We start from the raw sequence: 27,346 nt of genomic DNA on the forward strand, positions 1-27,346 counted from the left end.
AATCTGGTTGTTTATTTGATATTGTAGAAGTAAGATTTTATAACTAATTCTATGTTCGACTGGAAGCCAATGCGCGTTAAACAAAAGGGGTGAGACGTGATCGTATTTTTTTGCGCCATAAATGATCTTGACAGCTGTGTTTTGAATAATTTGAAGCCGTCTAATTTCCCTTTTTGTTATGCCCTTATACAGGGTGTTGCAATAGTCTATGCAGGAGATTACTAAAGATTCAAGCTTTAGGGGAGCCTGAAGAGTTGCTCCGTCTTTGAAGGGAAAAATAATGAGTTTTGATTTGTTGATGTTAAGAGACAGTTTGTTCGAGTCTAACCAAGCTTTGATTTTTCCTAATTTGTGATTAAGGATGGCTGACTTCTGTGTTGTTGAGATCAATGGGATAAATTAATTGCACATCATCCATGTAAGGGAACGTGGTAAAGCCAATGGATTGGCCAACTGTCAAAAGGGGCGCTAAAAAGATATTAAAGAGTAATGGTGATAGGATCGATCCCTGTGATATTCCATGTTTTGTGGAAAAGGATTGAGATGATGTGCCGTTAAAGATGACTTTTGATGATCTGTCTGTAAAATAGAAAATAAACCAGTCCATGACCTGATTGGACAAGCCAGTTTCATGAAGACACATTAAGAGCAGGCTATGATCTATAGTATCAAAAGCGGAGGAAAGATCTAGGGAAATAAGCAGTACTGATTGATAGTGGTCAAGATTATATAGTATTTTGGTAGTAAGTCCAAGTAAAGAAAGTTCTGTAGAATGACAATAACGGAAACCAGTTTGATTTGGGTGAAGTACGTTAGTTTTCTCGACAAAGTCAGTGATTTGTTGGAAGACTATTTTTTCCGTTAGTTTTGCCAGGAATGGTATGTTTGCAATAGGACAGTAGTTAGATAAGTCCTGGGCGCTAATGGTCTGGTCTTTAATGATAGAGTAAATGATTGATTGTTTCCAAAGTTTAGGTAAAGATCCAGAAGACAAACTTGAATGGACCAAGTCTTTAATGTATGGTCCAAAGATTGAAAAAAAAACATTTTAAGAGGAAGGGGGGAAGACCTCTGTACCAGTCCCTTTTGATTTAAGACGATTAATACATCTTAGAATTTCCTCCAAACTAGGGAGCGTAAAATGAGTGCACTTTGAATAGGACAGATTAATATGATTGTAGGAGCCGAGGGGGTCTACGGAGGAACGTGAAGAAGCATTAGGCGGAAAAGTATCTCTGATTTTCTGGACTTTGTCAATGAAGAAATTTGCAAGGGCTTGTGCAGATGGTGTAACATTGGATTTGATGGTTTCCTTTTTCTTAATTGTTAACGATTTAACAATAGTGTATAGAACGGAAGAGTTTTTAGCTTTCTTGATTTGTTTAGTGTAATATTCTTTTTTAGTTCTATTGATTTCTGATCTGTAATATGCTGCTTGCTCTTTGAATTTGTTAAGATTGAATAGAGTTTTATTGTGCCTCCATTTCCGTTCAAGGGAACGTAGTTGTTTTTTTATTAGCTTTAGGTTTGCAGTGTACCATGAATTTTTTTGTTGGCGAGGAGAGATCATTAAAGTGACCACAGGTGCAGTAGAGTTTAAAAGATTGCCAATGGACTGGTTCCATGCTTGAATTTTGTCATCTACAGAGGACCTGGATAATTGTTTGAGGGAAAGGTGGAAATTAGAAGAGATGTCTGTAGCTTCCAGCTTATTGTAGTTCCTTGTGGTAATTATTTTAGGTTTTAAGTTACTTTGATGGTTAAAATGTAATTGTTGGAATGAAATTAAGAAGTGATCTGTCCATGGGACTGGAGTGATAGATAATGTTTGAAAATTATTTTTTTGAGATGTAGGGGTCATTACCATATCTAGAGTATGTTCGGCAATGTGGGTGGGGCTGGTTATTAAAGGGTAGAGATCCAAGTCTTTTAAGAATGTGAGGATTTCTGATGTGGAAGCATTTCTGATATCGTCAAAATGAATATTAAAGTCACCAAGAATGATGGAATTAGCTGAGGAGATGCAAAAGTCTAACATAACGGAATGTAGATGAGTCAAAGCTGAGATGTTAACTGGTGGAGGGGATATAGATTAATAAGAAATTTGAGGGAGGGGAGGTGTTACATCTGACCTCCAAATATTCTAAAGAGCTGCTGTTATTGGAAGAAAATTTGAAATTGGCCTGAATGCTGGATCGATAAATTACCGCTACACCACCTCCTTTTTTTTTAGTAGACGGTGGTTATGTTGATACATGTAGCCAGGGGGACAAGAAGAGGCCAAGTAACTTTCCTCGCCCTTACTTAACCAAGTTTTGGTGATAAATAGAAGATCAAATTTATTTTGTAATATGATGTCAAAGATAAGGTGATGTTTGGATTTCAGGGACCTAGTGTTGATAAGTCCAATTTTAGTTAGATTAGTGCATAGTAGATTAGATGTCTCTACTGACTGTATTGTGGTAAGATTAGCATGCAGTGGAACTAAATTAATTGGTTTATTAGTAATTGTCCCAGGCCGGTGACCCCAGCATATGGGAATTTGAGCTTGAGGAGTGGACATGTTACCAAATAGATTGGCTAATAGAAAAAAATAAAAAGCATAAATGATTAATATAGACAAAGAGTAGAGTGGAGGCGCACTTAGGAGACGCACGAAGGAGCGCACTAAGATGAGCGCGCGCCGCAAGGAAGAGCGTTAAGCAGAGCATGTGCCGATTTGCTAATGAGGAGGGCGGAGTCAACAGCGCCGTTGCTTTGCGGCGGCGGAAAAGAAGGATGATAATAGCAGTGGTTCAGCTCAGGCTTGGAAACAGGAGCTGCCAATCCTCTTGGCTTTCCTTGCAGCTTTATCACACCCACACTGGCTCGTGCTGCAAATGGTGGTGTGGACCCCAGCTTCTTCCACACCCAGGTCTAAGATATTACCCTAGCTTGCCAGAAATGCCTTACTTGGGAAAAGCCTCTTGTCTTTCCTCTCACCCCCCAAGTTCAGATTAGATTTGTGCACAAAGTGCTCTTGAGGCCGCGTCCTCAGGATTGAAAGCAGCTGCGGCAGCGTCTTTCATCGCCCAAGCTTGCTACTCTAAGATACACCACGATTCGGACATTATCATAGACAAATATCTCCAGCGTGGATTATGTGGCTGATGCTCTGAATGACCTTTACAGAGTTGTGAGCACAAGCATGACTTTTTCAGTTGTCAGCTTACTCCCCTGCCATCTGCAGGATGCTCTGATTCAGATAATGGATGAGAGGATTCCTCCTCGAAGGCAACCCTGAGTAGAATGTCGTTCAGGGACTGTTACTTCTTGGAAAAGGCCTGGATAGGTAGTGTACAGGTCCATAAGCTGCAATCCTTACCGGATAGCAGTGCTTGAGCCTCTAGGGAGACAGGTCGTGGTAATTTTCGGGCCCCCAGCCAATACCATCAGTTCTCTAGAGGTCCTTTGTCCCAGAGAGCATTTCAGAACTCCAGACAAACATTTGAAGGGACCAGGCAACCTCAATCATCAGAATTTCGCTCCACCACAGCTCCAAAGATGCAGTTATGACACCAAGTCATCCGCCAGGACTCCACACATCGGAGGGGGGTTATAGGCCTATTTGGGGGTGTAGGCAGAGATTGCTTCAGATCGCTGAGTCCTGGAAATTATATAGGAGGGGTACAAGCTCGTGTTCTTTCATCTAATCTAATCTAATCTTCTATTTCTGCGTCGTACATACTTAAGCAGGCTCAATGTCTGCTTAGGTATGTGCCATTTTATAGACTCCCTGGACCTTTTTATAGACTCCCTGGCGGGGAAGCCAAAAAAGTTAGCCAAAGTCAGAGCAACAGTGCAAAAATCGCAGTAGGCGTCCTACCATTGTCTAACCAGCCAATCAAGATGCACATTTAAACCTCCCCCCCCCCAAAAAAAAAAACCTCGAGTCAGGCTGCCTACATTGTAGGCTTTTTCACCAGCCTAGGGAGTTGCATAGGGCCGCTTAAGCTCACCCAAGGCTAGGCATGGGCATGATTTCACCTGGAAGTGGCCTTAGGCGAGCTTAGGCAGCCCTAGGCATCTCCCTAAGGCCGCAATAGATGCCTGACATGTAGGCCAGCAAATGCTGAGCCACGGCCGCTGAGCCGATCGCGGCAAGGATGGCAGTATGATTCTATCTCATACTACCAAAGTTCATTGATTACATTTTGTCCTGCAACCACCATATATTCCCTTGGAGGTCAGTCTTTTTTTGCACAATGTTCTTGTTTGGCTCTGCTATTTTAAAAGCATAAAAAACAAGGATACTTTGTGTAACCACTTTGTTGACCAAGAAGAAAATTAACCATCTTCCAAGTCTACACAAATTACCCATTGATGTTCTTGATAATTTATCTTTTCCAAAACTAAAGAAAGCTTGTTATGACATCCCGATGCTGCGGAAGAGATCTTTTAAATAGCTGTAAAAAAATTAATAAATTCAGCCATATCTAAGAAACTAAAGCTGATGCGGTCTATCCAACGCAATTTTCTGAATCAGCGCCCCCAAATAGCCCCAGGAACAGTTTAAAAAACCCAAGGCACCAAGAAAATTTATTTTTGTTGTTGGCCTGTCTAATGAATTGATTATAAGAATTTTAGCTGCCCATATGTTCTGAATGTTAAATATTTTCTTTTGATTTTAATTCCCTAAGATGTGGTACATTTTTCTCCTTTTTCGTTGACCATTTTACAGTTGCGCAGTTCTTTTATCTGATCAGTTTTCACTGATAAGTTATTGTGCTATTCGCACCTTGTCTTGCTTTAGTTTGTAAAATAGTATGTTGCAGAACGTTTTTTTATCAGAGGATGTTTATTGGGTTTACATCTTTTTACAGAAAGTTTTTACTGTATTTGCAAAAGAGAACCAGGTTATATAAATCTGTTGCTATGTCAAAAAGATTATCATTCTTCTTGCTATCAGTTTGTAGAACAGATGGCAATGATTCTCTTGCTCTAAAAGTAATTTAGTGAAAATGTCTGTACATTTCTTCTTAATTATCTAATATACCGAGCCTCTTCTGTGCTTCTCTCATTTAGAAAGCTGTTATCTTTCTAATGAAGTTTCTTAACGTACTATTTTAACTACAGCTCAGCCTGGTGGCATCCAGCTGTCTTTGATTTATTTTAGTATAGCCTGTTATAATGCACATAATTTAAAATTAAATTTGAGAGGATTAAAAAAAAATTTTTTAATCCTAGTGCTAATATTGATTTGCTTAGGCTCCACCCCCCCCAAGTGCATACATATGATGAAGAAGCAGTAAACCCCTTTTCAAGAATGCTTTCAAGCATAAAAACTAAAATTGGACGAGAGCATGTTACATTACACAGAGATCATGCTGTGCCACTATATTGTTTTTGCTTTGTGTTGAGGATTGTGGCCCTGCTGAAAGGTAAATTTTCTCATGGGCCCCCAGAACTGTAGTGAGCTAGAATAGATTTTCTTCCAGAATCTGCCTGTGCATTACTTTATCCATATTTTCTTATGTTACAGAATCATAGTTTTTGGATGTGGGGCACTTTGCGGGTTGGTAAGGCGATTGTACAGGCAGTTTTGGGGGTGGTGAGGCAGTTGTGTCAATAGTTTTATGGGTGAGGGACAATTTGTGAAATTGAAAGAGTAGAGGTTAGGGAGAGCCATTTTAAATAGAAGAATTCTTTGCTCTGATTCATCATCTAGTCAAAGAAATCAATTGGATTTGTTTGGCAGGATTTTCCTTTAGTAAAACATTGCCTGGGATCTTGTAAATTGTTGGATTCTAGAAAGTTCTCTAACTTTTTCATCAGCAGTGACTGTTATTTTTCCTACCACCAATATGAAGCTTACCAGCCTGCATTTACTCACATTCTTTGCTTGGACAAGCTCTTTGGGGCAAACTCCATTTATAACCCTAGAGATAACATTTTTGTCAATGTTTTGCTATGTTATTATCTATATATATAAAATCGGATGTATGTATGTATGTGCCGCGATCACGCAAAAACGGCTTGACCGATTTGAACGAAACTTGGTATGCAGATCTCTCACTACCCGGGATGATATGTTCTGGGGGTCTCGCGGCCCACCTGCACACGTGGGCGGAGCTACAAACAGATAATCGGATTTCACCCATTCATGTCAATGGAAAAAATGTAAAGAGCTGCCAACGCAAAAACGGCTTGCCCGATTTGAACGAAACTTGGTATGCTGATCCCTCACTACCTGGGGTGATATGTTCTGGGGGTCTCACGGCCCACCTGCACATGTGGGCGGAGCTACAAACATAAAATCAGATTTCACCCATTCATGTCAATGGAAAAAATGTAAAACAGCTGCCAACGCAAAAACGGCTTGCCCGATTTGAACGAAACTTGGTATGCAGATCCCTCACTACCTGGGGTGATATGTTCTGGGGGTATCGCGGCCAACCTGCACACCTGGGCGGAGCTACAAACAGAAAATCAGATTTCACCCATTCATGTCAATGGAAAAAATGTAAAAACTGCCTCCGCAAAACCGGCTTGCCCGATTTGAACGAAACTTGGTATGCGGATCCCTCACTACCCGGGATGATATGTTCTGGGGGTCTCGCGGCCCAACTGCACACGTGGGCGGAGCTACAAACATAACTTCAGATTTCACCCATTCAAGTCAATGGGAAAAATGTAAAAAGCTGTGGGACCGATTTGAACTAAACTTGGTATGCTGATCCCTCACTACCTGGGGTGATATGTTCTGGGGGTCTCGCGGTCCACCTGCACACATGGGCGGAGCTACAAACAGAAAATCAGATTTCACCCATTCATGTCAATGGAAAAAATGTAAAAAACTGCCATTCTCACAGTAATTCCAACTACCTGGGGTGATATGTTCTGGGGGTCTCGCGGCCCACCTGCACACGTGGGCGGAGCTACAAACAGAACATCAGATTTCACCCATTCATGTCAATGGAAAAAATGTAAAAAGCTGCCATTCTCACTGTGACCAATTTGGACGAAACTTGGAATGCAGATCCCTCACTACCTGGGGTGATATGTTCTGGGGGTCTCGCGGCCCACCTGCACACGTGGGCGGAGCTACAAACAGAAAATCAGATTTCACCCATTCATGTCAATGGAAAAAATGTAAAAAGCTGCCATTCTCACAGTAATTCACAAACGGCTTGACCGATTTGAACGAAACTTGGTATACAGATCCCTCACTACCTGGGGTGATATGTTCTGGGGGTCTCGCGGCCCTCCTGCACACATGGGCGGAGCTACAAACAGAAAATCGGATTTCACCCATTCATGTCAATGGAAAAAATGTAAAACGCTGTGGGACCGATTTGAACGAAAATTGGTATGCAGATCCCTCACTACCGGGGGTGATATGTTCTGGGGGTCTTGCCGCCCACATGCACACGTGGGCGGAGCTACAAACAGAAAATCAGATTTCACCCATTCAAGTCAATGGAAAAAATGTAAAAAGCTGTGGGACCGATTTGAACGAAAATTGGTATGCAGATCCCTCACTACCGGGAGTGATATGTTCTGGGGGGTCTCGCGGCCCACCTGCACACATGGGCGGAGCTACAAACAGAAAATCAGATTTCACCCATTCAAGTCAATGGAAAAAATGTAAGAAGCTGTGGGACCGATTTGAACGAAACTTGGTATGCAGATCCCTCACTACCTGGGGTGATATGTTCTGGGGGTCTCGCGGCCCACCTGCACACGTGGGAAGGGTGGGTTCACCCAAGAATATGTTCTTGCTCCTGGAGGTGAAACTAAAAATGTTGTTTATAATCAATTTTTGTGTTAGTTGAATTGTATTCATTTTGTCAAATATTTCACATTATACTTTGAATATTTTACTTTTTATAAAGCTGTAACAAAATTATTTCATTCACCACTATAAAGTATCTTTATTTAAATCCATTTACAGTGTTATTGCTATAATTAAATACCCGTGCAACGCCGGGGCATCAGCTAGTTATTCATATAGCTTTCCTTAATTCGAGTCCCCCTTAGACACTAGCTATGGAAGAAAATGCTCTCCCGATTCATGTAATATGGAATCCACAATTGCCCTCTTGCCATCCTCGGGCTCAGGTAAGCTGAATGTTTTTTTGTTTGCCCTTCCCAGTTGTCAGACCTTGCTGTTTCATTTGGCCTCTTAAATTGCAGTTCAGTATGCTCTATGTCTCCTTTTATTCCTGATCTATAAACAGATTCTCACAGAAACATGGTTACACACATGCACAGAAACTCAAGGTTCTACACTAGCCCAACACGGAGGATCACTGGCAGCTTGCAATGTCAGTAGAGGGGGGTAGCAGGTCCCAGTGTATGAGAGCAGCGTCAGTCATCTTGGGGGAGGGGTAGTCGAAGGAGACACAGCAAACTATCTTAGATGCAAAAATGGTGTACTACACCCAACAACTACTAAAGACCCCTAATAGATCAAAAAAATCTTTTCAAACTAACAAAACAATTGATTCACAACATTACAAGGAGACAGCCAAAGCCTTAACACTGAACTAAACAGCGAAATGCTCTCAGACTACTTTGCCGACAAGGTAGACGAAATATGGTCTAACCTTGACTCTACTGTACTACCAATGCCAACACCCACAAACCAGACAGGTTTCCCAAGCACACAATGAGGAACCTAACTCACTTTGAAATAGTCTCCCATGATGACCTCACCAAAACACTAGTATCTCTTCACCCTTCTAGCTCTATCCTGGACCTCTGCCCACCACATCTCTTAATAGATATAAACATAAAAGATGACTTTTCATCAACACCTCTCTACAGTCAGGCTCAGTATCCACAAACTGGAAATCAGCAATCATCAGACTGATACTCAAAAAACCCACTCTCGACCCTAGTATGCCCAGCAACTATAGGCCGATCTCCAACCTACCCTTCATCTCTTAAGATCTGGGGAAAACAGTGCTCAGTCAATTGCATTCCTTCATCAACAAACAACAAGCTCTATCCACCTTCCAATTGGGATTCAGGAAATTCCACAGTACAGAAACTGTCCTTCTCGACATCATCGCTGACGGCTGGAACACATGAATAAAGGGAATGATATCCTTCTAGTGATACTTGATCTCAGCGCAACCTTCGACACCATTGACCATCAACTCCTCATCACACGACTCTCTGAAATTGGTATCCAAGACACTACACTAAACTAGTTCATTTCCTTCATAAGTAACAGCACCCAAAGCGTACTACTCAACGGGGCCCTATCAAAACTAAAATCTTTCAAATATGGAATTCTTCAAGGGGCCATACTATCCACTCTATTGTTTAATCTCTACAGTCCTGGACATAGCCCACAAACATCAAATCCAGATTCACTCCTTTGCTGATGACATCCAACTCTACCTACTCCTGGGAGAAAACTGCCACTCCCAAATTGCAAAACTCATGATCTTCCTCTCGGAAATCAAGAACTAGATGTCCACCAACAAACTGAATGCCTCCAAAATGGAATTCCTTTATATCCGCAAAAAACACTGCACCTGTACCCAGCCCACTCTCCTCTGGGAATCCACTACATTGACTGCAAAGGACCAAGCACGCAGCTTAGGGAAACTCCTTAACTCTAATTTTTCGCTTTCAAATCACATCTCTAAGGTAGTCTTCTCCTCATTTTACTACCTGAGACAACTATGAAAAATAAGGAAATACTTAACTTCACCCATCTTCTCTATGCCTTCATCCTTTTCCGCATGGACTACTGCAACACACTGTTCAAAGGTCTCAAAGCAAAGAATACACAGCGTCTCCGAGTACAAAATGTAGCAATCAGACTTCTAAAGCACCTTCACACCTATGACCCTGTCTTTCTGGCACTATCAGCAGCCCATTGGCTATTCATAGCCAAACACTGTCTTTAAAGGCTTGATGCTAGCATACAAACAAATCCTTGCACAACATGGCACCAGACTACATATCAACTAAGCAGCCTCCCTACGTGCCAGACTCCACTCCCAGAAGGAAACACTCCTCCACATACCTCCTGGTTGTGCCCTTCTTCTACAAAACACCAGATGATCCTAATTCTTACCAAGCTACTGGAATCAACTACCCACACAGATCAGAGCCATCGAAGGACTCCTGAACTTTAGGAAAGCAATAAAAACCTACCTCTTTACCTAAGCCCCTACCTATAGCCACATGAGCAATAATGAAGATGGAATGTATATTTCCATATGAGTAAAAATGAAGAAATAAATATATATTGGAACTAGATCCCCTGTATAAATCAAGTCAGGATGAATGTATTGCTGTAAACTAAATAATTGCAACCGACTTGACTGTATATTATACCCTATGTATGTAAACCATCTTGCTTGTTTTCTGTGTAAGTTAACCTATCCTGACTGTATCATATGTATGTTAAACTGTAATCCGTTCTGAGTTCGTTGGGGAGAACAGGATAGAAAATGAATTAAATCAATAAATAAAAGAACATAAGAGTTGCCATACTGGGACAGACCAGAGGTCCATCAAGCCCAGTATCCTGTTTCTAATCATGGCCAATCCAGGTCATAAACACCCAGCAAGATCCCAAAAGAGCAAAACAGATTTTATGCTGCTTATCCCTGAAACAAGTGGTGAATTTTGTCAAATCCATCTTAATAATTACTTATGAACTTTAACCTTTTTAAAACCCTGCTAAGCTAACTGTTTCACCACATTCTCTGTCAGCAAATTCCAAAGTTGAATTACACTGAGTGAAGAAATATTTTTTCTGGTTTGTTTAAATTTTCTTCTTAGTAGCTTCATTGGTTGCCCCTTAGTTCTAATATTTCTTTCATATCACTCCTGAGCTGTCTCTTCTCCAATCTGAATAGCCCTACCTGCTTTAGCCTTTCCTCATAGGAAAGTTGTCCCATCCTCTGTATTATTTTTGTTGCCCTTCAACATACCTTTTCTAATTCCGCTATATCTTTTTTGAGATAGTGATCAGAATTGCACACCGTATTCAAACTGCAATTGCACTATGGAGCGATAAAAAAGTATTATAACATTTCTCGTTTTTGTTTTCCATTCCTTTCCTAATAATTCCTAACATTCTATTTACTTTTCTTAGCTCTTGCTGCACGCTGAGCATAGGGTTTCAATGTATCAACGATGATACCTAAATCCTTTTCCTGGGTGGTGATTCCTAATGTGGAGGCCTGCATCACATAGCTATAGTTCGGGTTCCTCTTTCCCACAAGCATCACTTTATACTTGCTCATATTAAATGTTCCTTTCCCCTCCAGCAGTTAGGGTTTCCTACCATTCCAGATGCTGCGTCACAGGGACGAAAGAGGTCGCTGCACATGGTTTTGGGTCCAGACTAACACTAACCTCATTCCCAAAGGATCGATCCCTTTTCTTCAGAGGCATCAGTCCCTTGCAAGCTTTCCACAGGACCCCTCAACAATTCTCCACAGTGCACAAATTCATCAATGGGGCCTCCTGATGGCAAAATCAAGAGCTAGGAGAGCAAACTTAACAGACCGGTAAGTCTGACTTCTGTGATAAGCAAATTAATGGAAAGTCTTTTAAAACAGAGAATGATCTAGTTTCTGTAATCCTGTGGATTACAGGACTGGAGGCAACATGGATTCACTAGAGGTAGGTCTTGTCAGACAGATCTGATCAATTTCTTTGACTGGGTGACCAGAGAATTGGATAGAGGATGTGCGTGTATTTAGATATTAGCAAAACCTTTGACAGTGTTCCACACAGACGTCTTTTTTTTAACTTTACTGATTTTCAAATCTGGAACAGTGCTTTCAAATAATACATAGAATTATCATCAGATCTAGCACATATAATCAATCGGAAATTAATACAAAATAATTATACCCTCTCTCCCCCCCACCCTAGATTGAGAACAAAAAGAAATGCTTTAAATTATACCTAAAATTAAAATCTCAGACAACACATAATAAACGTCTAATAAATAAACTGAGTGCCCTTAGGATGGGTCCCAAAGTGATGGGCTGGGTCAAGAACTGGTTGAGTGGAAGGCAATAAAGGGTAGTGATAATGGAGATGGCTCTGAGGAAAGGGATGTTACCAGTGGTGTGCCTCAAGGTTCTGTTCTTGGGCCTGTTCTTTTTAACATTTTTATAAATGATATTGCTGAAGGGTTGTCAGGTGAGATTTGCCTCTTTGCGGATGATACCAAAATCTGCAATAGATTAGACATGCCGGATGGTGTAAATAACATGAAAAAAGACCTGGCAAAACTTTGAAGAATAGTCTGAAATTTGGCAGCTAAAATTTAATGCTACAAAATGCAAGGTCATGCATTTGGACTGCAAAAATCCGAAGGAACGGTACAGTCTAGGGGTGAAGAACTTATGTGCAAGATAGAAGAGCGGGACTTGGGTGTGATGATCTTATGGTGGCCAAACAGGTTGAAAAGGTGATGGCGAAAGCTAGAAGGATGCTAGGTTGCATAGGGAGAGGTATGGCCAATAGGAAAAAGGAGGCATAAGACTTTGGTAAGACCTCATTTAGAATATTGTGTACAATTCTGGAGGCCACACCTTCAAAAAGATATAAAAAGGGTGGAGTCAGTCCAGAGGAAGGCTACTAAAATGGTGTGTGGTCTTCATGATAAGGCGTATGGGGATAGACTTAAAGATCTCAATCTGTATACTTTGGAGGAAAGGTGGGAGAGGGGAGATATGATGGTTCATAGTCTGTAATTCGGGGGAAGAAAGAAGCGCGCCGCGGAAAAACAATTTTAAAGAGCTCCGAAGCGGGGTGTGAGTGGGGAACCCCCCACTTTACTGCATAGTGTTCGCGCTGCTTTGGGGGGGGGGGTTTGGGGGGTTGGAACCCTGCATTATAGAGAAGACGGAACTTTTCCAATTTTTTCGGGAAAAGTTCCGTTTTCTCTATAATGTGGGGGGTTACACCCCCCCAATGGCAGCGCAAACACGATGCAGTAAAGTTGGAGCTTTTTAAAACAAAGTTTTCCCGCGGCGCACTTCTTTCTTGCGCTGAATTGTCAGCGCTGGCTTGTCGGCGCGCTGGTGTCTGGCACGCGATTATCCCGTCACCGATATGATAGAGACATTTAAATACCTATGTAATATAAATGTGCATGAGTCGAGTCTCTTTCATTTGAAAGGAAACTCTGCAATGATAGGGCATAGGATGAAGTTAAGAGTTGATAGGCTCAGGAATAATCTGAGGAAATATTTTTTTACAGAAAGGGTGGTAGATGCGTGGAACAGTCTCCCGGAAGAGGTGGTGGAAACAGAGACTGTGTCTGAATTCAAGAGGGCCTGGGATAGGCACATGGGATCTCTCAGAGAGAGGAAGAGATAATGGTTACTGCGGATGGGCAGACTAGATGGGCCATTTTGTCTTTATCTGCCGTCATGTTTCTATGTTTCTCTTTGCATTTCCTCATAATAGCAAGGCAACTGAGTAAGGAAAAGGCATTGCGGCTCCGACCTAACACGTGGCCGCCCAGCTTTGTTAAATTCTGATAGTTTCTTGCCAGAGGTCATCGTATACTTTGTTACTGTGTATTATAGTTCTTGGTTAACAGAGCTAGCAGAAATGTCATTTGGAATTTATAGTTAAAAACAATATATATCTAGTGTGCTGAAGAACTAGTGTAAAAGGTGGAATTTAGTCTTAAGTGATCTGCCACCAGTGGTGATAAAAATCTGCTGGTTGACTTTCAGTGCCGTCATTGGTGTAAGGTTTGATGAGCAGTATATTGAGGATCAACAGGTGGAATGATTCCTTCCTTACCACCCCCCTGCTGTACTAATGATTTGTGCTCACAGGTATTATGCGTTATAATCATTTCAATTGTAGTAATTTTATAAAACTATAAAGGGAAGAAGCATTTTCACAAAACACAGACCATCTTTTTTCCTTCCTTCTTTATCCTTGCAACTCATAAAATTTGTACATTTCCTTTTTCTTGTTTTCCCTTTCAGCTGTTGCAGAAGTGAAGCTTCGAGATGATCAGTATACCCTGGACCACATGCGTGCTTTTGGCATGTACAATTACCTACATCGTGATTCATGGTACCTTGACAGTATCTACTATGTGGATCAGCTTGGGAGAGTTATGAATTTTTCTGTCACTCTGGTAAGCACTATGAACATGCAAGGTAAAAATGTACTTTTTTTGTTTAGTTTCTTGTGTTGTTAATGGATTTTTAATTTGATTTTTTTCCCTATTTCAGGGCAATGTTGTTAATAATGTACATTACATTACATTACATTCGGGATTTCTATTCCGCCATTACCTTGCGGTTCAAGGCGGATTACAAAAGGTTAGTTTAAAAAAGACAGAGTTACAATGATTAGCTAGAGAGGTAAGTTGTAGGTCTTATAAACATTTAGCAGGTTGTTGAGGGTGAGGTGGTTTGTCAAAGAGTTAATAGGTGGTCATAGTGGAAGTTCTTTTGTTATTATTCGTGCAGTAGTGGGTAGATCAAATGTCAGTTTTAGAGTTATTAAGAGGTCGTGATGTTAGTGCTGCTTCAGGAATTTCTTGAAAAGTTTGGTTTTTATTTCTTTTCTGAACGTCCTATAGTCTGGGGTGGTCATCAAGAGGTTGGAGATCTGGTTGTCCAGTCTTGCGGCTTGGGTGGCTAGGAGGCCGTCGTGTAGTTTTGTTCTTTTTACTTCCTTGATTGGGGGGGGTATGAATGGGGAGTGCGTTTTTCTGTGTCTGGTACTGGGTGCTTGGATGAGGCGATTGTTCAAGTATGATGGACTGTCTCCGTGTAGGGTTTTGAATAATATGCAGTAGAATTTGAATTGGATTCTTTCTTGGATTGGAAGCCAATGTGAGTTGATGAAGGCTTCAGTGATGTGGTCATGTTTTTTTAATGAGTAGATGAGTCTTAAAGCTGTATTTTGGATTGTTTGGAGTTGTCTAATCGTAGTTGCAGAGCAAGGAAGGAATAGGATGTTGCAGTAGTCCAGTATCCCTAGTATTAGGGATTGTACTATAAGTTGGAATTGTGTTCTTTCAAAGAATTTTCGGACTTGTCTCAGATTTCTCATGATTGCGAATGATTTCTGAATTGTTTTATTTATTTGCGGTTGCATAGTGCAGCATCTGTCTATGGTCATGCCAAGTAGTTTTATGGTGGTTTGGATGGGATATTTGATTGCGTTTATGTCTAAGTTGGTTGTGGTTTGGATCTTGTCATTTTCGAGAAGGATGAATTTGGTTTTGTCTTGGTTGAGTTTAAGTTTGTGATTTTTCATCCAGGTTGAGACTGTTTCAAGTGTTTGGTGAAGTTTGTCTGTCATGTTAGGTTTAGAATGATCGTATGGGATGAGGATGGTGATGTCATCTGCATAACTATAGGTGGTTATGCCCATATTGTCCAGATGCGTTCCTAGAGAAGCAGTGTAGAGATTGAAGAGGGTGGGGGATAGTGGAGATCCTTGTGGTACGCCGCAGGGGTTTGACCAGGATTCTGACTTTTCTTTGTTTGATTTTACACTGTAGGTTCTGAGTTTTAGGAATCCTTCAAACCAAGAGTATACTTTATCTGAGATGCCTATTGCGTCTAAGATCTGTAGAAGGATGTTGTGATCCACTAAGTCGAATGCCGCAGTTAAGTCCAGTTGTATGAGAAGCATTTTTTTCCCTGTGCTAAGGTGTTGTCTGACGGTATCCATAAGGGAGCCTAGTAGTGTCTCTGTACTGAAGTTTGTTCTGAAGCCTGATTGCATGGGGTGGAGTAGGTTGTGGTCATCTATGTAATTGGTGAGGAGTTTGGCTACTAGGCCTTCTATAATTTTGACATATAGCGGAATTGAGGCTATAGGTCTAAAGTTAGATGGGTGGTTTTGTGGTGCTTTTGGATCTTTTTGGATTGGGGTGATGACGATTTCGCTGAGGTCAGCAGGGAATGTGCCTTCTGTGAGCGTGAATTGAATCCATTGAAGAATTGTGGTGCGGAATTTTACACTAGAGGTGGTAAGGAGATATGAGGGGCAATGGTTGAGGTCACAGGAGGCATGGCTGTATTTTTTGTAGAATTTGTTGAATTCTGACCATTGTATGTTGGGGAATTGAGTCCAAATTCTGTCTGCTGCCGTTGCCTCTTTTCCTGGAGGGTGGATTGTGATTGGGCTTTGATGGGATGGGTTAAGGATGAGAGTGGTTCTGGTGTTGGTAATTTTGTTCTTGAAGTGTTCTGCTAGGAGGGTGGGTGATGGTGGAGGAGTATTCGTGGTGGTTGTGTATGGTTTGGTGTCTGTTAATTCTTTCAGGATTTGGAATATTTTTTTGGAGTCTTGGGTTTCCGTGCCTATGAGGTTAGTATAGTAGCTTTTCCTCTTATCCCTTAGTTGATTTTTGTATTGTTTGTTGATTTTTTTCCATTCGGTTTTTGTTTGATCTTGGTTCTTTTTTCTCCATTTTCTTTCTAATCTTCTACACTGTCTTTTGAGTTGGAGTAATTCGTTATCAAACCATTGGTCTGATTTCCTGCTGGTTCTGATTTTGGTTTGTAGGGGGGCCAGATCATCAAGGATGTTGGTGGACACATTTTTCCAGTGGGAGATGAAGTTTTTTGGGTCGTAGTCTTGTATAGTTTCGTCTACCTTTGACCAAAAGATGGTTGGGTCGATATGTTTGCGTGTGGTATATGTGGTTTTTTTTGATTGGGGTGTGTGTTTGGTCATGGTCCAGTTGATGTTGAAGTTGTATGTGTAGTGGTCTGACCATAGGGATGGGGACCATGTTCCGTTAGGAGTTTGGATTGCTGGATTGGATGGTTGGTGAGTCATGAATGCAGCAATGTCCAGTTGATGACCTTTTTCATGGGTGGTTTGTGGGTTTAGGATCTGGAAGGATAAGGCTTTGAGGAAGGATAGACAGTTATTTGCTGGTGTGGAGGTTGTGTCTTCTAGGTGTAGGTTTAGGTCTCCTAGGATGAGGTTATATTCTGCTGTTAATGAGTTTTGGTAGATGAAGTTTTCAAATTCATGTCTCACTGTGGTCCAGTTTCCTGGTGTTATGTAGCAGAGCAAGCAGTTTAGTGAGTTTTTTAGTGTTGGGTTTGTGAGATGACACGCTAGGAGATCCATTTGCGGGGTGGATGTTTTTTCAAGTATGTTTAGAGTTAGGGAATTCTTGATTATTATTGCTAGTCCTCCTCCTCTTTTTTTTTCTCTGCAGGTTACTGTTATTTTGTATCCTGGCGGGCATACTTCTTTTATTCTTGGGTCTGTGTCTGAGGTTAACCAGGTTTCAGTGAGGAACAGGCAGTCAAGTTTTTCTGTTTTTATCCAGTTTTTTATGTTTTCTGTTTTGGGTCCTAGAGCTCTGATGTTGACATAGGCACATGTAAGGGAGGTTGTGTCGGTCTGGGGAATGTGTGTTGTTTCCGGGTATATGAGTGTTGTGGGGGATGGATGAGATTTTGTTTTCGGAAGTGTTGTTCTTCTTCTCCAGGTAACAGTGATGGAGTGTTGAGTGCTGGCGTGGTGGTTCGAGTTTCTTGATGTGATTATTCTTCTGTTGGGATGTTGGAAGTTGGTTGTACTGGAGGATGTGGTTGCGGTGGGTAAGTTGTTTGCTGCTGCTTTCCAACTAGAAATGAGGAGGATTATCAAAAGGGTGGCTAGTGTGTGTGTATGCAGGGAGAGCTTCATTTTTTGATGTCTGGTTCGGGGTGTTAGGTAGAAGGAATGGTTCTCCCTTTGAGTCCCTGTTGGATCGGGACACGCTCTTCTCCTCTCCTGTTTGCTTGTGCAGCAGAAAGGCTGCTCGCTGCTGGGGAGTTCTTTTTTTAAGTCTCCCGGAGACTCTGGTGATGCGGGGGAGGGGCGGAGCAAGGGCTCCCACGCTCCTCTCCTCTCCTGTTTGCTTGTGCAGCAGAAAGGCTGCTCGCTGTTGGGGAGTTCTTTTTTAAGTCTCCCGGAGACTCTGGTGATGCGGGGGAGGGGCGGAGCAAGGGCTCCCACGCTCCTCTCCTCTCCTGTTTGCTTGTGCAGCAGAAAGGCTGCTCGCTGTTGGGGAGTTCTTTTTTAAGTCTCCCGGAGACTCTGTCGATGCGGGGGAGGGGCGGAGCAAGGGCTCCCACGCTCCTCTCCTCTCCTGTTTGCTTGTGCAGCAGAAAGGCTGCTCGCTGCTGGGGAGTTCTTTTTTAAGTCTCCCGGAGACTCTGGTGATGCGGGGGAGGGGCGGAGCAAGGGCTCCCACGCTCCTCTCCTCTCCTGTTTGCTTGTGCAGCAGAAAGGCTGCTCGCTGTTGGGGAGTTCTTTTTTAAGTCTCCCGGAGACTCTGGTGATGCGGGGGAGGGGCGGAGCAAGGGCTCCCACGCTCCTCTCCTCTCCTGTTTGCTTGTGCAGCAGAAAGGCTGCTCGCTGCTGGGGAGTTCTTTTTTAAGTCTCCCGGAGACTCTGGTGATGCGGGGGAGGGGCGGAGCAAGGGCTCCCACGCTCCTCTCCTCTCCTGTTTGCTTGTGCAGCAGAAAGGCTGCTCGCTGTTGGGGAGTTCTTTTTTAAGTCTCCCGGAGACATTATTGATGACACAGAAAAGAAATCTGAAATTTCGGTATTTCCTGTCATTTCAGGTTATAAATGACATGAAAGAACATCATTTATTATTTATCATTTATTACATTTGACATACCACAAAATATAAATTAGAAAAAGGAACGATAAAAGCAGGGCAGATCATAACATGAAATGGTTTAAATCAGTGGTCTCAAATTCGTGGCCCGGGAGCTACAATCGGCCCGCCAGGTACTATTTTGAGGCTCTCGGTATGTTTATCATAATCACAAAAGTAAAATAAAACAATTTTTTGATCACATGTCTCTTTAGCTATAAATTACAATATTATTATTAAGACAGCCAAAAGGAAAGATTTATAAACTATAAATAGTTTTACCTCATGCAAAATTGTCATTTCTTTAATAAGGCATTAACTTTTTTTTCTGAGGCCCTCCAAGTACCTACAAATCCAAAATGCGGTCCTGCAAAGTTTAAGACAGAGGTGTCCAATCTGCGGCCCAAGGGCCGCATGTGGCCCCGTGAAGTATTTTGTGCAGCCCTGGTCGAGGGTGATGCAGTGTTTTCCTCTTCTGCCCCCGGGTGTTTACCGTCTTGCCGGCTCCCTCCTATATCTTGCTGCAGCGTTTGCACGTTTGTGCGGCCCAGAAACATTTTTTTTCGGCCAGTGTGGCCCAGGGAAGCCCCTGGTTTAAGACCCCTGGTTTAAGGCCCCTGGTTTAAGACCACTGGTTTAGATGAATTCATATGCTTAGTAAGCACACAGCTTATAAAACTGGCAGAAGTGCCACAAATCTGTAATAACAGCAGAGAAAGCTAATAACAGGCCATAAACAGAAAATCAAATGTCTCTCTTTTCTGGCCATAAGTTATGAGTGTTTACCTTTTGAGATTCAGGTTGAGGTTGCTCTTGTCCTCATCTGTTAATTACCCACAATTGCTGGCATTACTACCTGGGGCTTAACAGGGGCTTCTGCGCAAATAATGAGCCTGTGCTCCTAGAAGTTGATGGAACAATTACATTTCTAATAGTGTACAGGTGTTTTCTTTTAATGAGATTTCATCCTACCTGTCCTATAAACATTCAAGATCCCATGGCACATTTCCTTATTGTCTTGGCTAACTTCCAAAACTGGTTGTATTACTTGGCAGCACAAACCAGTCTTAACAAGAAAGATGATAAAAAAGACAATTTAAAAGTTTTCAGTAGAAATAGAAAAAGGCATATATTCTTCTGATATATGGTTAGTTTTGTGATTAGAAGATAGTCATTACCATAACAATGGTTGGAAAATGGAATGGAATGGGAGGGTCATGCACAAAGGCTCGGATTCTATAAACGGTGGCGGTGGCTGCCTTTAAAACTGCTGCCGATTTTGTGTTTTAATCAAATGATGGTGTCGTTTATAGAATTGTGGCTTCGGGAAAGGTAGGTGCCAGAAATGTAGACCAGGGTTTTCAAGTCCTACATGTCCTTCGCCTACCGTTCAAGTGAATTGCACCTTTGGAGGTACTTTACAATGCCTAACAGCACTTCTGGAGTTAGCCATGCCTACAGTGGCGTTAGGCGTTGTAAAATGCCTCCATAGCCACGATACAGGCACTGTTTATTTTTTTTTAAGGCGTTGGTAAGTGCCTACATATTTTGTTTTAGTTTTTTTTAACAGTGTTTTCAACTTAAGTTAGGTGCCTAACTTAAGGCACCGTTTATAGAATATGGGCCACACTGCGTGCACTAACACTGTTAAGGCGTATTATTTCCTTCAGGGCCCACTGCATAAAATGGGCTGTGTGGCAAATATACTTCAGCTACAAAAAAGAGAAGCAACAAACTCTGCACCAAAACCAAGGTAAGTACAAAAAGGAGCAGAGAAGATCATGTAACATGGAACCTGAAACCGGATTGACATGGACCATGTCTCGGCTACAAAGCTAGCATCAGGAGTCCTTAAAGGAGTCCGCTGAACTGATGGCCAAAGTGTAGTTGGGTATAAAATGGAGCTTGTATGGTGTCTTGGCAACTGAAATAAGGCTGACGTCAGCCATACAAGTGTCACATTGAATTCCTTACTCAAGGTTCCCTCCCCTCTAACCCCTCCCTCACTCTCCCTCCAGACTATGACTGAGTACTTTTATGACAAGGTTCACAAAATTAACCTTGAGTTCTCAACCAAACTACCTCCCCCAGCCTGCTTTACCAATCCCCCTCATAAACATAGCACTGAAAAGGTATACAGGTACTGCCTAATAAGGTATAAACAGATCGTATAATATAAGTATTCTTTTTCACTAGCAGATGGTAAAGAAACCAGTGCAGCAGAATCCTTTTTTTTTTTATTAGGCCTGACTTCGTGGGACAATCTATGGCCTGTAGCCCCATGGTTCAGTCCTTAGCTACTGGAGCTCTTTGGGATCAGTCTAAGAACCTTTTCCCTGATTGATCAGGAGGATTGCCATCTAAGAGTTCCAATCCTTGGCCATTGGGCCTTTGCCTGGTGAGGCAATGGTCCTGCAGAGTGGTGACTCATAGGGTCTTGGGGCACTAGGCCTTGGCCTCTGGGTGTTGGCCTGTTGAGGCAGTTGTCCCATGATGCCACATCATAAATACAAGGATAAATACAAGTTGATCTCTCCTTCCCCCCACCATTTTCCCTTTCCTGACACTCTACTAATTGTTCCTCCTAAGTTCTCCCTCAGCTTCCTCCCCTCAGCTAATTTTCAAGAAAAAGAGTAAGAAGCATATGGAGGCAGCTGGGAATGATTCTTTTGAGGCTCACAGAGAGGGAAAATATCTGTGGCTATAGAGAATGACACGGGGAGAAAGTTTGTTCCCGCCCTGTCCTCACAGGCTCTGTCCCTGTGTCTGTGGGCTCTGTATTCATCTGCCTCAAGCACTTATTTTATATTTAAATCTTTTTATTAAAATATAAAAAGGGATAGTATTCTGTTTTGTAAATCACCTTTAAAATCCAACAAACTAACGCGCCAATATTTCTGGATCGTCTTCTAATACCATATTCTCCAGTTATGGCATATTCCAGTTGTTTTTTCCCTAAATGTATCTCTGTTTTATTTAAAGATTGTAGTTTACCCTCCTTCTCTTTTGTACTGGTAAATATTTGTACGTATACACTGTATGTTTATTTGTATAAAGTTGTTTTATTGTTTGTCTCCTAATTTTAAACTGTCGTACGCATTGAAGTATCTGGCATTGTGTGTACAACAAAATTTTAATAAACTTGAAACTTGATCACAAATAGAGCCTTCCATTTTGATCTGGTTTTAGTACAACTTTCCCAAAGATTTGGTTGCTGGTGTTTTTGCATCATCTAGGAATTGGATTGTCTTTCAAACACGGGTATAGAAGAGAACCAACACAGTGTAGTGGAGGAACAGGAAAATTAGTGTTTATTAAATTTTGGAAATGCTCCTTGATTCCAGCAATGATGGATGAATCTGTTGCAGTAACAGTAAGATGTTAAGATGTTTGAATAACTGGGCATGTGATAGAAGGACGTTTCAGGTGGTAGGAATCTGATCAGCAGACAAGACTTGTTGCCTCATCAAAGGCAAAGAAGACACAAATGATGTCATTTAACAGTTGTTCATTTAAATACAAAAGCAGTTTCTGCAGGGTTTTTTTTTTTTTTAATATCTTTATTCATTTTAAAGCCAAAAATAAGTGCAACCTATTTTACAGACATTTTACACTTTAACAACACTTAAATTCTATCAAATTATGTTTATGACAAATACATATATCAACCTCCCCCTTTATACATATCTAACAATTGCACTCTAATTAAAAATAACTCCCCACTCTCCCTGGACGTGCTTGATCAAAGGGCAAAATTCAGTTGCTGTTTGTCTAAGATGTGTTAAGTTTTTACATATTGATTCTAGCATTTTATAGATATTGTTTCATCTAATTGGAAAAGCCTGTTTTAATGTTAGTCTCTATCTTAAAGAATGACATTGGGATGCAGTTTGTCTCCGTGGCCCCAGGCTCTGTCCCCATCCCATGGTTAACTGCAGTTACCCATCTCCATATCAGGAACTCAGTAGGAAGAACACAAAAAAATAAATAATCCAAGGGCTGAAGCCCAGAAAACTAGACTCTGAGGAATATAATACGTCAAAGATAAACATAAAACACGATACAGATACATGTACAGTACTCCCCCGATATTCAAGGGGGGTTCCATTCCAGGAACCCCCACGAATATCAAAAAACCGCAAATACGGTTTTTCACTAGGGGAGGCAGGAGAGGGCAGCTGGAGCGCCGGCGAATGAAGGAAATCACTCGCAGCATGCTCCGACCGCCCCCCTGCTCTTCTCCTCCCCCATAATAGCTTCTCTCTTCCCTAGCTTCCACTACCTCCCGTCATCCTTTGTCAAGTTTGGTTAAAACTTGCTTATATCTGTTAAAATTGGTGTAACTTGCTTATATCTGTAAAATTGTTTATATCTGTAAAATTGTTAAAACTTGTTTATATCTGATAAAATTGATGTAAATCTGCGTGTCTACGCAGATACTACTTTAGTTGATGTAAACCGCCTAGAACTCATCGGGTATGGCGGTATATAAGAATAAAATTATTATTATTAAAGTCGGGCTACACCAATCAGGAGCTGCTTTGATACATAGCTCCTGATTGGTGTAGCCCAACTTTAGTACAGGAAGAGGCGGTCTGAGAATACCGCGAATGATTGAAACCGCGAATTCACAGGGGAACACTGTATAAAGACTATATTTAGTTGAATAGACCAAACTCCTTAGGAGGTGTGTAAATATTGTGTACTTAGTTGCAATAGTAAATCTAATATTAGATGTGTAGGACGATTGATTTGGTATGAACATATGCAAATAAGTAGGATGATCGATGTGCCAGTAACATAAGTAGGATGACTGATTATGCCATAATTATGCTGGTCTTAATAACTCTGTATTGTAACACTGCTACAGAAGCCCCTATAACTCTGTATAGAGCCCATGTATTGTAACACCTCGCAGAAGCTCTTTGTAACTCTATATTGTAACACCTCTACAGAAGCTCATGTAAACCGTTTTGAATTGACTCCTCAGTCATTAGTAGTAGTCATTTGCTGCAACTGTAAACAGAAATATTGGTGCTGGAAAGGAGACATGGGCCATACCCCGTTTGGTAAGGGCTTTTACTTCACAGATCCACATAAATAAGTTTTAGCTTCCCCTGCCCTCTTCAATTAGAATGTTGTCCTCCTTTAAAAAAATAATTGTGCTATTCAGTCAATGTGTAATTCAGTGAAGTTAATTGTCTAAAATTTAGGAAAAAGCTGAAAGCCTGGCTGTTAGAAACATATTTAAACAACTGTTATTAATTTTTATTTGAGATAGTCATTGTGTGCTGTTCTGGTCTAATTGCAAAAGTGATCTTGAGCATTAAGTAAATTTGGTATATAAATACATTGTTTTGTAATTCAGTGACACTGTAGTGAGAAAGTAGCTCAGTTGTGACTCCAGTTGTGGTGAGGCAGACTATGATTTGGATTGGCACACGGCTGCCAATATTCTCTTGCACAAGAATGGCGGCCATTTTAGGCCTTTGATGAGACTTTTCTCCTATGCACTGCATTGCAGTGCGCTCACAGTAGCTTAAGACACAGGAGTGATGGAGTAGCTTTGTGATTGGATCATCATGGTCTGGGAACCTAGGAATCCATGTTCAAATCTCACTGCCACTCCTTATAATGTTAGGTAAGTCACTTAACCCTTTATTCTGTTATGTCCCTTCCGGATTCCGTACGTTAGGTGTTCATTACCAACCCAAAGTCAGGTATTGCAGAAATCCACAACTTTTCTAAGCACATGCTCCACCCCCCGTTAGCCTGAGAGCTGGTAAACAAATCCAGTTTCACTTTCTGGAAGCAGTCCATGCAGAAGTCTTTTGCAGTTGCTTTGATCCTATTTCGTATTTTTTGCTTAAAGTTCATTTCTTGGTGGCTTCAGTGCCTTGAGATCCCTGTTGGAAGAAAGGATGCAGTCCCGTGGTGCGGGGCTGTTGCTTCACAGAGAAGCTCTGGTGGATCTGTGGAACCAGCCTGCTGTGTGCCACCATTTATAGATTTGGGGTCCCGTCCCCTGGGAGTCTGATGGCTGGTGACCTTATCACATGTTTCAAGCGCAGGCTGTATGTGTCTGGAGTGAAACCCACTCGGATTTCAAGGCACAGACTGCCTTTCCCGCCCCCGACCGCATGGAAAAGGATCCGTGGGGGCGGAGGTCATAATCAGTGGCCAGCTGGCAGTATGAAGTTTTTGAGGCAGAAAGTCCTTTCTCTCCATTCAGCTGCTTTTAAAATCGCTAACAGGCATGACACTGAGTACTTCCATTATTTGTATATTTTTGCCGTTTTGGGGGCGAATTCGTGACAGCAGCCATGCCATCCACCCAAGGGTACTCAAGGAACTAAGGAACGAAATAGCTGAGCCACTTCAACAAATATGCAACCTATCCTTAAAAACTGGAGAGATTCCGGAAGACTGGAAAATAGCAAATGTCACGCCCATCTTCAAAAAAGGCTCAAGGGGAGACCCAGGAAACTACAGGCCGGTGAGCTTAACCTCGGTCCCGGGAAAAATGATGGAAGCGCTGATTAAAGACAACATCTGGGAACACATCGAAAACACTGGGCAGCTAAAGCCGAGCCAGCATGGCTTCTGCAAGGGCAGGTCATGCCTCACAAACTTACTATACTTCTTTGAGGGGGTAAACAGCCAGGTGGATAAAGGGGAATCTATAGACATCATTTAACTTGACTTCCAAAAAGCCTTCGACAAGGTACCACACGAAAGACTGCTAAGGAAGCTATGGAACCACGGGGTGCAAGGGAAGGTCCACCAATGGATCAAAAACTGGCTGGAGGACAGGAAACAAAGGGTTGGAATAAAGGGCCATTACTCAGACTGGCAATGGGTCACGAGCGGAGTTCCGCAGGGGTCGGTGCTGGGACCGCTCCTGTTCAATATATTTATTAACGACCTGGAGGCAGGAATAAAATGTGAGGTTATTAAATTTGCGGATGACACCAAACTATACAGCAGGGTTGATAATACGGAGGACTGCGAAGATCTCCAAAAGGATCTGACAGCGCTGGAGGAGTGGGCCAAAAAGTGGCAAATGAGCTTCAACATAGGGAAATGCAAGGTCATGCATGTAGGGAAAAAGAACCTGATGTTCACTTACAAAATGGGGGGATCACCGCTAGGGGTGAATAACCTTGAAAGAGACCTGGGAGTGATGGTAGACACATCATTGAAGGCGTCGGCGCAGTGCGCCACAGCCTCAAAGAAGGCGAACAGAATGTTGGGCATCATTAAGAAGGGTATCACGACCAGGACGAAGGAAGTCATCCTGCCACTGTATCGTACAATGGTGCGCCCGCACCTGGAGTACTGTGTCCAGTACTGGTCGCCGTACCTCAAGAAGGACATGGCGGTACTTGAGAGAGTCCAGAGAAGAGCAACTAAGCTAATAAAGGGTATGGAGGACCTCTCATATACTGACAGACTGAAAAAGCTGGGGCTTTTCTCCCTGGAGAAGCGGAGACTTAGAGGTGACATGATAGAAACCTTCAAGATCATAAAGGGCATAGAAAGAGTAGACAGGGACAGATTTTTCAAATTATGGGGAACCACAAGCACAAAGGGGCACTCAGAGAAATTGAAAGGGGGAAGGTTTAGAACAAACGCAAGGAAGTTCTTTTTCACCCAGAGGGTGGTGGATACATGGAACGCGCTACCGGAAGATGTGATAAGCAGGAGCACGCTACAAGGCTTCAAAGAAGGTTTTGATAGGTACCTGGAGGACAAAGGGATTGAGGGGTACAGATAGGAGTAGAAGGAAGGTTATAGGGATAGGATTAGAGATAAGAGTAGAGGTAGGTTATAGGGATAGGTTTAGAGGTTTAGAGGCAGTTACAAAATTAGACAGGGACACTGTTCAGGCAATTAGGCCTGATGGGCCGCCGCGGGAGCGGACCGCTGGGCAAGATGGACCTCTGGTCTGCCTCAGCGGAGGCAACTTCTTATGTTCTTATGTTTTCTTCTAACTTTTATTTCTGCCTCAAAACCCCCTTGATTTGACTCAAAATCGATTGGGATGGACTCCGCAGCCCCTAATCTATTGAATGTAGACATTGATTGTGCCGGATGGGCGCTGGATCAGTGATTGTGTATCGCGTACCGTAGCATGCTGGGGAGGGGGCGGGAGCTTCGGACTTCATCTCTTCATTTTCATCTTGAGCTGGGGAGCCGGCCTGGATCTTTGCCTCCCAAAGAAAATTTTGCCCAGAGGCTGTTCTGGGGTCTGGCGCAGTACACCTTCGTTCCAAGTCTGCAGACTCTTGATGCGACAGATGTACCTCAACAGAGTCCTGCCATGGTTTCAGAGTGGCCTTTTTCACCGGATTTTATTCGGCTCCTCTGAATGGCGTATCCTCAGACCCTGCTTGTTTGACGCAGCTGGCGGGCCTGTCGGGGCTTTTTCAGTCTATGGTGTCTGAGGCGAAGCTTCCTGTTTGGGAGCTCTCTTGTCTGGTCTTGCCTGACCTCAATTACATTAGTTACCATGCAGTTTTCTTCTCCTGCAGTTAACATTCAGTTTCTGTCTCCTGCCACTTTGTTTAATTTGGATCCGACTGATGCCTTTGCCGAGACTGATCTCCTTGGCCACCCTGAGCATCTGGATTTGGAGGTGCTGATCCTTCTTCACTTTGGTAGTGTCTGCTGGTAGTGTTTGCTGTCTGCCTCTTTATGGCTGATGTTCTAAAAGAG

The 27,346-nt window shown here is 42.3% G+C and overlaps 1 protein-coding gene across 5 annotated transcripts in view; it reads left to right on the plus strand.

Annotated features, from left to right (window-relative positions):
* Nucleotides 1–27,346, plus strand: part of NUDCD1 (NudC domain containing 1) — a 214,440-nt gene that overhangs the window by 53,059 nt on the left and 134,035 nt on the right. For 4 of the 5 annotated variants that reach the window (XM_033933051.1, XM_033933050.1, XM_033933048.1 and 1 more), the window contains one exon: nucleotides 13,977–14,131. In XM_033933051.1, the coding sequence (XP_033788942.1) occupies nucleotides 13,977–14,131 (155 nt within the window). Of the gene's footprint in view, nucleotides 1–13,716; nucleotides 13,821–13,976; nucleotides 14,132–27,346 lie in introns of those variants that run through there. The other variant, XM_033933052.1, reaches the window with a different exon arrangement.

The sequence above is a fragment of the Geotrypetes seraphini genome, chromosome 2 (assembly GCF_902459505.1).
Source record: "Geotrypetes seraphini chromosome 2, aGeoSer1.1, whole genome shotgun sequence".
Taxonomy (NCBI): Eukaryota; Metazoa; Chordata; class Amphibia; order Gymnophiona; family Dermophiidae; genus Geotrypetes; species Geotrypetes seraphini.